The 10669-nt window shown below is 42.1% G+C and overlaps 1 protein-coding gene across 1 annotated transcript; it reads right to left on the bottom strand.

The window, feature by feature from the left end:
• Nucleotides 1-286: 286 nt before the first annotated feature.
• anxa1a (annexin A1a) lies at nucleotides 287-4784 on the bottom strand. Its single transcript, XM_037483473.2, has 12 exons — nucleotides 4649-4784; nucleotides 4045-4130; nucleotides 3351-3441; nucleotides 2978-3072; nucleotides 2768-2881; nucleotides 2401-2491; nucleotides 2140-2219; nucleotides 1508-1652; nucleotides 1322-1417; nucleotides 1159-1217; nucleotides 931-1053; nucleotides 287-798 (listed from the first exon to the last, which is right to left on the bottom strand). The coding sequence occupies exons 1-12, from the start codon at nucleotides 4725-4727 to the stop codon at nucleotides 739-741; spliced, it is 1119 nt and encodes a 372-aa protein (XP_037339370.2). The 5' UTR covers nucleotides 4728-4784; the 3' UTR covers nucleotides 287-738.
• Between the last annotated feature and the right edge of the window lie 5885 nt (nucleotides 4785-10669).

Genomic DNA, 10669 nt, shown 5'->3' with positions numbered 1-10669 from the left:
AGAAACACTGCTTATATTCACTCAAAATGTTTGAGTCTTTTATTCCAATTACTTTTGCAGCACCTAGTGTAAAAGGATAGGGATGACCAAAGCACCAGTTTATATACTTTTCATAAAAGAATGAAAATGGATTGGAATTTAACAGACACTGGAGTGGAAGCCAGACGTAGAGATTGTGATTTGAGAAGAAAAAAAAAGTCTCTTTATTGTTTTCACCGCTCTGTGTTTATACTGTATATGTATATATTTTATAGTTGGTGCCGTATATGCAAGGTATCAAAACCACTCAGTTTTCATACAAAAGCTTTTATTTGCAAGTTGTCCGAGCTCTCTCAAGAGTAGGCCAACTGCTGCGGAATAGGATTGGCACATAGTGACCTGCATACATTTGTTATCTGCACTGGGATCACTGACTTTAGCTATAGTCGTCAAACACCGGATACAAGAATGTAAAGAGCAAAAAGCAAAAAGCTCAAGTGTGTTGAGAAGCACAGGTCCAGCATGCGGACAAATCTTCACAGATGAGTTTAGTAGTGTGAAGAAATAACGTGAGCATATCTGCTGAAGGAGTGGCAATTCAGTGTTAACATTTGAGCATTGCTGTTGAAACCCGTCTGGTCAGTTCTCCACAAGAGCATATAGGGCACAATATGTGTCAGAAGATTATAGGTGGTTTTCCACAACTGTGCTGGCGGCCGGCTCTTCAGCTGCATGAGCCTTGATCCCATTGATTGGCGATTAGTTTTCGCTCCCACAGAGAGCAAGCAGAATTTTCTCATAGTCGCCTGCAGTGTCATCCTGAAAGAAAATAATTTATTATTTTTTTCCCCACTGTACACCGTGTCACACTGCCTGTGGTTTTGTAAACCACATGAATATCATACATCTTAAGTCTATGAATGCAAGATGGGTTTATTGTCAATTGCTCACCAGAATAGCCCTGTAGAGAGTTGTGCCATAAGTCTTCTTGTACTCCTCCTTGATCCGTTTCATGTCAATTTCAGAGCGGCTCACCATGATGCGAGTCAGGATGTTTTTGCGGGTACCTTTACCCTGATGGGCACAAAACAGTCAGGGAAGGCCTTTTGATGGATGGCATGGAAGACTGCGCGCACTTATTTTGAAATGCTTGTAACGAACATCCTACTTATGCTGTACCTTCATGGCCAAGTAAAGCTTCTCAGCAAAGAATGCAGGTCGGCTTCCAGCACACTTTACTGTGGTTATTTAAAAAAAAAAAAAAAAAAGGGTCAAGTTTGAATGAAATCTAGGCTTAAATCACAGGACTAATGATGGTTAGCATCAATGGTTGTTGCCTTACCTACTGCTGTGAGACAACTCTCAATATCTCCCTTCATCTCAAGATCAATAGCTTTGGTCATGTCCACTTTGCTGTACTTTGAGTACTTTTCGAACACTGAAGGAGAAGTAGTCGATGAGTGTTAGCTCTGACGGACACAAGCATAAACAAAATGATTTTACTGAACATGATGTATAGCCAGCTAACCTTTACGGAGATGAGGGGCACTCCTGCTGGTGAGGATGTCAATGAAGACGGGGCAATTGTTGCCCTTCCTGCCCTCCCCGGCCTCGTACAGAGCCCTGGCATCGCTATCAACCATCTGCTCACAAACTCCTTCAGTCCTGTTGGCCTGTGATGAAGACAAGCACAGACACGTCACAGTGCCGAATACAACCAAAACGGCAAAGAAGCGGTTTTATTTTCAAAAAACTAATTTAGTCTGTACACAAAAGGTGAAGCCCACTATGACCGAGGAGTCATTTAAAATGACAGAAGAAACAAGAGCAGACAGTATCCCCATTTCCTACAATTTTATCAAAATGTAATTTAAATTTAAGCAATGTTCAGCATATTGCGTTTGTACTGTACATTTAGAATTGCAAGATGTCCAAAATGTTTTTATTAAAGGCCCAATGTTAACTTGTGTTGTGATGGCATGCAAGTGTTTATCAAGGGAGTGAGTTTGTTTATTATCGGTACAATAAAGGGTCAACAGCTACAGTAGGGTGTGTTATATTGCCTCTGAACTTAACGCATCCTGGTGGTGCCAATGAATAGGTTTCTGTAGCAAGATCCCGTACAAGTACAGCATGACACACACGACGTTACACACGTACCTTGCAGAGTTCAAGGAGAGCAGCCCGGAAATCTCCACTGGTGTCACTCTTGATGTCAGCCTCCAGGTCCTTCTTGTAATCTTAATGAAGAAGTGCAGATATTAACATTGATATGAAATAATGTTAAAAATGTCATGTTGCATAAAGTGCTTTTTAAAAGGTTTAAGCCACATTCAAAAACATTTAACTATCAATGAGCTATCACTTTTATTTTTTAAACTAGCTTAATGGAGAACGTTGCTAAAGTTTGTTGAGACGCACCTTCTTTGTAGGCTTTTTTTATATCCATGATCTCTCGGTTGTTTCTGGAAGCCAAAATCTCAATAAGGACCTCCTCATCTGTGCCCAGACCCTGAGAACAGGATGCAAGGAAGGAATGATAGAGACCCCTCATTCTTTACTACCCCCATTCAAAACAACACACCTTGTACCTCCTGTTAAGGTAACAATACATGAAGAATGTGAAAGTGAGTGGATCCTATTAAATGCTCCAAAAAAAAAAAAAAAACATGATGGAAAGGCCATGCCATCCACCTCAAATACACTTGGTTTATGAATATTTATAAAACTTATATAGGTCTTCCTTTTGAGCGGTTGTTTTCATCTGTGAGTGTGTGTATGTCTGTACCTTCATTGCCAGTTTCAGCAATTGGGCATCGTAATGGGGCGGTGTTTTCAGGAGTGCCAACACCACTTCCTCCAGATCTCCCTTCAGAGCATTCTTCAGAGCCGATTCCAGAGGCTAAAGAACAACCGATGCGCAAATACAGCATTTGAGAGCATGTGTGTGGACGTCGGGACATCGGCAGTCTTGCTGTGAAAGTCTTTATTTGATTACCTTGCCGCTGGCTTTCTGGTAAGCCTCTTTGATCTGCTGTCTCTGCTCGTTGCTCCTTTTCACCAGGACTTCAATGATGGTGTTCTCATCCACACCTGCAGAGAATACGTTGTCAAGTAGAATTATCATTTATATTATCCTGCATCCGTATGACAGAAAGACACACACACAGTTAAAGTGGCACTGATTGATACACTTTCTACAACAGCGATTAGACTGAGCTGTAATGGTGCATGATGGCCAGCAGAGGATGTTAAAGTTCTTACATTGGAGGCCAACATGTCAGACGCAAACATGCCAGACTTCTAACACAACAAATCGGAGACATCTTGACTCATGCTCCAAAGTTTCCCTGTGTGCACACCAAGTTCACCTTTTGCCTTGATGGCCTGTTCCAAGACGCCTGCATCTCCATTAGCGTTGAAATTGGGTGTTGCAGTGACAGTTCCCTCCTTCTGCAGGAGCTGCGAGTCACAACAGATTATTGTGCGTTAGGTAAATACATACTTGAGACTAACCGGCTTTGTGCATGAGGCAATATTCCCACACAAATTCCATGGTTGCAAATGTGCTCTTTAAAAAAAAAAACATGTTTTTCTCCCCTCACACACTGCTGCATCTATCCTCCTCATAAGCACAGACGAGATTCTGTAAGACGACAATATGAAACTTCCCCATAGTTCACTTTAAAGAAGCCATGGAAAACAGAAGTAGAGCCCTGTTAAGATTGCTGAGTGTATAAGGGAGGGGCGCAGATTCCTGGTACCATGACTCACTCTCCAACAAGAATGCTCATCTTTCTAAGTCGCATAAACTCTTTGAGTCCGGTCCACCTTTCCCCTTTTAAAGCAGATCGCTGCTTATCTTTCTGCTCCACTCCTTTTCGCTTCCCTTTACCCCACCCACTCCTTTTCTCTTTGTGTCACTCCACACCTCTCGCTCTTTCTTGCCTGTGCTGAGCTGCCTGACCAAACATTTCCACCACCACAGGAAGATTTAGAAAAAAGAAGAAAAAAAAACAAGGCTGTTGGCCTGAGCAACTGGAACAGAACCAGAGAATTACGTACTGAGTCATCGGGCATGCCCATATAGACTGTCTGCTGCAGGAAGGCTTGGATGAAAGACATGGTGGGATTTCTGGGATTACTGGAGCCTGTATGGAGAGAAGATGTGATCAGTCATTATATTGTAGATAGTATTCAAAGAAGAACGTAACACTAGTTTATAGTTTTTTTTCTTCTCGAGTACATTTATTATCTACTAAACTTTTTAACAGAAATGACTTCTTCTCGTGGAGAGATCACGCCTCACATAATTACCGTGGGTCTATGATGCGTTTCTATAACCGCAAGCATGTGGAAACTTTAAGTGCGTTGCCACGCCAAGGAAAAACTAGGACACATTACAATGGTATACAGTGATAAAATGCATTAAAAGGCAGTATAGTTTAATATTGATTAAGAGTAAAACCTCCGCCTCAGTAGTGTATTAAAATAATACTTCGTGTAAATCCTTACATAATCGCTTCCGTTTCCCCAACCACACCCTCGTATTCGCATCAATGCGTCGAAGGAGATGGACGTTAAAGGCATCGCACCAAACTTCCGCAAACTCTCGAACTAAAACTTGGAGAAAAGATTTGAGACTTTTAGCGAAGGGAAAACGTCTTACCGGGGTGTCGTTGAGTCGAGGAAGTGTGTCTGGCTGAGGTTCCTGGGGCGTTGTAGCGAGAGAAAGAGAGAGAGTTCATTTATAGCCGCGATAAACCCCACCTAGTAACGGGCCCGGCCCACACCCCCCTCCGCAGCTGCTGTTGGACTGAACCGCTGGATGCCACATCAGTCCGCGGTACTGTGCTTTACCAAAACATGCACTTGTGTAATGTGGTTTCAATGCAATTCATCCCTAATACATTTTTATAGAGTTTGTATAATTTCATTTTGACTTGGTCACGTTACATGTGACGCATTCGCTTCTGCCGGTGGGGCGGATAGAAGGCCAGCAGCATGGAACTATGTTTGTGTGGTAGGTACACACATGTCTGCTGGTTTGAAGGTTTGATGTTATTGCTGGTTCCTTTGCTGGAAGACGCAATGACATTCCGAGTGACGCCGAGATCAAAAAGTGTCAGGTTGCTTTTCAGTAAAGGCATAAACCAATCTCAGAACGGCATGACGCGCGGGGACCCGCCTCCTCATCCATATGCAAATCCCAAAATGTTTTTTTTTTTTCTACCTTTATTGAGAAATTAGCACTACTCAACGACCCATATGTTCCTCTCTTTTGTTTCACGTTGCCATGCCACTCTGCATGTATGTCAGTCTGAGTGATTGGCATGTTGTCACGTTTTGGCTTCGCTTCCTGTTTTAGTTTGAAGTTTCATGTCTCTTGTGGTCCTGGGTTAACTTCACTTCCTGCCTTGTCTTGTGATTGCGTGATTGTCTCCACCTGTGTCCAATCACCTGCACCTCCCTTGTGTATTTAAGCCCTGTGTGCCTGTTGTCCCCTGTCGCGTCATTGTCAAATGTCCCTCGTTGTTGGAGCACGTTTTGGTTTAGTTTAAGAATAAAGAGCACTTTGTGTTGAAAAACTCTGCGCCTGAGTCCTCACTGCATCCTGCCCCAGCCCGAGTGTGACACATGTTCAAGTCATATAAATGGCATGTGAGCGATTGACATGTAGCAGTCATGAGCGGCCCGATTCAATGCTTCACCGCTTTCCACCAACATAAATATTGTAACGTTCCGTGCCAATAAGGAGCCAGGTTTATGATGAATTGGGTTTATTCTGCTTCTCACCAACCAAACACAGGTCTTCCAACACACCCGACCCCCAACATTTGCGCCCAAAACCCCCGGAAGGGGCGGCACCCCAACCCTGGCCCAAGCAACACTAACAGTAACAGAACCATATACATTTTGGAACTTCAGACACGCTACAATATGATTCATAGCAGTGTATTTTCCCTCTTGATCACATAGTAACTACGACTAATACTACTACCAACATGCCTCTAGTCTTCAGTGGTAAAACACAAAGTCGTAAAAGATACTCATTTAAATGGGATTTGCATATGGATGAGGAGGCAGATGCCGTCACATGCCGTTGTGCGATTGGTCTATGCCATGTCGGATTAAGGAACCTGCCACCTATGCTTTTCGATCTTGGCGCTGCTGGACATTCTCACCTCTTGCAAAAGCATTGGCTTCTCAGTAGTTCACTTTAAACCTCATCAAATGAACTGGTGCTGCACTCTCTGTTGGTCTATTTCCCTGTATACATCAGATTAAAAGTACTTGGAGTGACTGAGTAAAGACCACCATTTCTCAAGAAAAGTACGCCTTTGGTATAATTAGATAATTCATTTTTTTAAGGTGTGCCATGTTGTCATGGGAGCACAGCCAGGCCCAGGTGTCTGACAGTACCTGCTCTCTACGTGCCTCAGCAGAAGGTAATGTGTAATGACACATTACTGATCACTTTAGCCCAGTCAGACTTATAGCATTACACTATAAGGGAGAGTCTAAATGAACAAGACCTCACAGGACCTTGATGACCTCTAAACAAACTGCTCTGTACTGAAAGACATCACTTTTCATGTTGGGATCCGTATACGTGTCCTGATTGGCAAACTATTTCCTCATATTGAAGTTGTCGTATTTCACAAAGTGACACATCCACAATGGAATACGGTCGGGGCGGAGTTTGGCTTTTTTGTGGGAAAAAGCAAGAGGTAAAGATGAATTTTCATTATAATGTCATGGTGGGTGGATTTAACTTGACGCTCAAGCTGTGGTCCAAATCTTCTAAATGAGTTTCTCAATCTAACAATTAAAATAATCAGCCTCCGGGAAAACAAACATAAAACCAAAAGGGCCTGTGTGTGCGTGTATGTGTGTGTGCGTGTGTGTGAATATGAATGTGCGATCGCATCCTGTTACAATCTATCTCACATATAGGAAACCTGAGGACCGTTCGGGTCATCCTTTTACCAGCAGACTCCGTGGCGTTTAAGGCAGTGCTCGGTGAAACTCCATCTCTGCAGGTTTAATAATTAAAGACTGTTGAGAGTTTGGTTCCCCATTGAGATCAGGACCAATGCGTGCTTTGCGTTCCCGGTGAGAAGCAGCTCTTCAAACTACTGTGAATCACAACGAAGGGATCAGACCAGGTAGAGTTTTTATCATCAAGCTTTCTTCACTTAGTCTGTTCTGTTCTCTACTCTTTTGTATGTTAATGTGTTTTCTTATTAAATCATATGCATGGTTTGGATTTTTGAAAGTTTTGTTTTGTGTTTCCCAAATGTCATTTCACTGTCAATTCAAATGAATTAATCCAGTAAAATAACTGGCATCGGATCAATTCTTGCCATGTGTGAGATTTGTTCTTAAACAGTACAGTAAAATTAAAACATAAAACTATGTATTTTTTAATTTTGTAGCTTATAGTGGCTTGGCTGCCAAAGGGATTACACTCCCAGAGTGAATCTGCTGTGTGAGCTTTTCAAAATCTGCAAACAGTTTCAAGGTTAAACAAGAGTAATGGAGAAGAAAAATCTTTTGTGATCTTAAGCATATAAATTAAAACTTTATAAGTATAAGTATAAACTTTTGAGGACCTTTGGGCCTTTAAAACTAGTTTAACTCTCCTTTCTCTGCAGATCTTGGACAACATAGTTGCCTATTTTCCAACACTAAGACCAAAAACAAGAGCAGCCAACTCCTAGTTATATACACAATGTATGTGAACTCATCTGGAGCTGAGAATGGATCTTATTCACTGACCTTCTTGGGAAAGAAAGTGGGGAGACATCACTGTGTGGCCCCTGCAGGCAAGCAAAGTGAGTGTAAAACATCAATAAATGCCTAAAGTGGTTCTTCCTTTGCACCATGTCAATATCTGTATTGTATATCATAAGTTATAGAAGAAGCTATTCTGAGTAAATACTCTGATGCAGGCTCACGGGTTCAGTTCGATGAGATTTAAATATTTCAGGTGCTTGGTTGAGCATTCAGTTTATCAGAACAAACTGCAGGGTTTGGCTGTAGATCTGAACATAAAGTTCAGCTAGAACCAGATTGGCAACAAGCTACACAGAGTAATAGACAACAGACGGAAGTATGCACATTTATCTACTCGCTGTCACAGGAATTCAATGCAGAATGTTTTGTGTGCAGCGGTCTGTGAGATATTTAAGAAATGGCCCGCTTTAAGTACACATTATTTCAAGATAAGCTCCACCATCTTTTATCAAGATGTTTTTGTACAATGAAAAATGTTTGTCATGCATACTGTTTTTCCTTAGTGTACTCCATGCCTCATTACTTCCCACGTCGTTTCTGTGCTTTGAGTGACAAAATGTCCTCCTGGCTTCACACACACCTACTGGGTGTAACTTTGTTCCTCAGAAGCCTGGGAGACAAGAGACAGGTCTGACTGCCCCGTAGGTCCGCTGTCATCGCCTGGACCTGCACGGGCCCCCGCCACAGCCCATGTGCTGGAGGATTTACCGGGCAGCATTCGAGAGCTGAAGGACGAGAGGCCGTGTGCAATGTTTGACAACTCTCAGCTCGACCGGCACACGGACAGAACTGCAGGTAGACAACTCTCACTCCACACGCACAATTACACAAGTGGAAACAATTGTTAATTGTAAAAACCTGACGAAACAAAACAGATACCCCCCCCACCGTGCATTGTGATTGCTGTCACAACTTCTGTTTCTCTGGTGAAAGGTGTTTCTGACAAGAAAGTAGCAGCGGGACGGCACACCCACATTCCTGTCTGAGGAAACCCAGACGGGGGAGGGACGGGAATGTAAGAGACGACTGTGTAGAAATATTCATAGTGGAGGCATTTTATGGAATTTCATTTTTTTATTAACACGGTCGCTAATGGATTAACTTTTTTTTGTTTGTTTTTTTGATTTTAGTTTAAAATGTAAACACAATAAATGGCACTCAAATCTCTCATCATCATAAAGATGTAAAACATGTTCTAAACACTATGAATAAAATGTAAAATGTTTAACTGATATTTACGTGTTTTATTTTCCCCAGAAGTGGAGTCTTGTCAGTTAAATAAAATATTAATGTATTATAAAAAAAAACTAGAACAGAACAGATTTCCTACATTGCAAAATAATTAGGCAATAGAAGAAAATATTACAACCCCTGCTGTTGCTCTTCTTTTCTTTCCTGTGTCTATTACTGCATCAGTCGTTTCCAGCTGTGGGTGAAGAGGTCCGTTCAGACAAAAAAAACTTTGTTTTAAAGACGTGGAAGAGGATTATATTGTGTATCCGTATGTATTTATATGTCGGACAAATACTGTATATTTGTGAGCCTGGATTTAAGTTTAAGACCTCACCGAGGGAACATCTTTGGAAAGCGTGCTCATAGTGTGTTTAGAGGATTATTTACGGGTTCAGACTTTTTTAGGCTTCAGGTTAGAAATAGGTTGCAGTCATGCATCATATGACTTGTACCCTTATTACAAACAGTTACAAGCTATATGTTGATTTACAGAATATTATTCTTGCAGGCTCATTAGTTTCTGATCCGCCAGCGAGCAGTGATGCCGATCAGCCTGCAGAATCTCAGAGCCAACAAGATGTCAGGATATACATCCCATACGATTCAACAGAGCTCTGCATCACTGAGGTAAAATAACCAGCATCATTGCTGGGAAACAACACAGAGCAGGAGTTATACCACCAAGCAAAACAGATGACTCCAAACTAATGAAACTGTGTTTTAAGCAGACATGTGACCTAACTGTGTCGAGTTGTTCAGTGAGAAGACACGCAGACACACAATGAAGTCACTGTCCGTGCTGTGTGGTGTTCTTTCTTCACACTCACATGGCTGCACGGATGCTGCTGGTGGGGCCTAGGAGGCAATAGATATGCAAGGCAACCAGGATGCTATTTTGTGTACGTGTTTGTGTGCAAACTACAAATCCAGAACTAGACAACTGAGGACATGAAAGTGATGAAGCGAAGACACCTGGAAACGGTGCAAGAACTGGATGAGGACTTTCAGCCCACTGCATGGAAGAACCAGATGAGGAGAGGCGTTAGGGGGAAAAAGGCCTGCAACAGTGATGCAAAGGTGATTGTGTGATCAGGAGTGGACCGTGCAGAAGATCAGATCGAACCACCAGAACAAGATGAACACTGGAGAGAATCCTAGACCTCTACCAGGAGAAGTTTGAGAAGAAGAACGTGGATTGGGAGCGCTGTATTGCGGTCATTAATGGTCAGCCCATTTCACCCTCAGTACCATCTACCAAAGTGCTTTTGCTATATCAAACCTAATCAACCCTGTTTTTGTCCTCAGTATCTAGTGCCGGCTTCTGCAACTCTCATGTAGGCTACTTAGTCCTCACTAGTGTTAAAGTTTTTTAAAAATACCCGCAAACTCAAATCTCTTCTCCATTCTTCATCTGTCCTTTTACAGGGGATATAGATGAAACATAAGATGAAACAGTTTCATGTATTTACAGTTTTCATTCTTCTCTTTGCCTTGTCATTTTCCTGCAGGCCCTGAATACACAGAATGAGCAGCTAATGGAAGACCAAACAGCTGAGAAAACGAGGAGTAATGAGGATGCCCTGCAGTGGCTTAGAGAAAAGGTTACTTAGGAATTTGGCAGTCTTCATCTTCACATCCTTATTACCATATTTGAGCA

This window comes from Pungitius pungitius, chromosome 5, assembly GCF_949316345.1.
Source record: "Pungitius pungitius chromosome 5, fPunPun2.1, whole genome shotgun sequence".
Lineage (NCBI taxonomy): Eukaryota > Metazoa > Chordata > Actinopteri > Perciformes > Gasterosteidae > Pungitius > Pungitius pungitius.
This window is presented reverse-complemented; position numbering and strand designations above follow the sequence as displayed.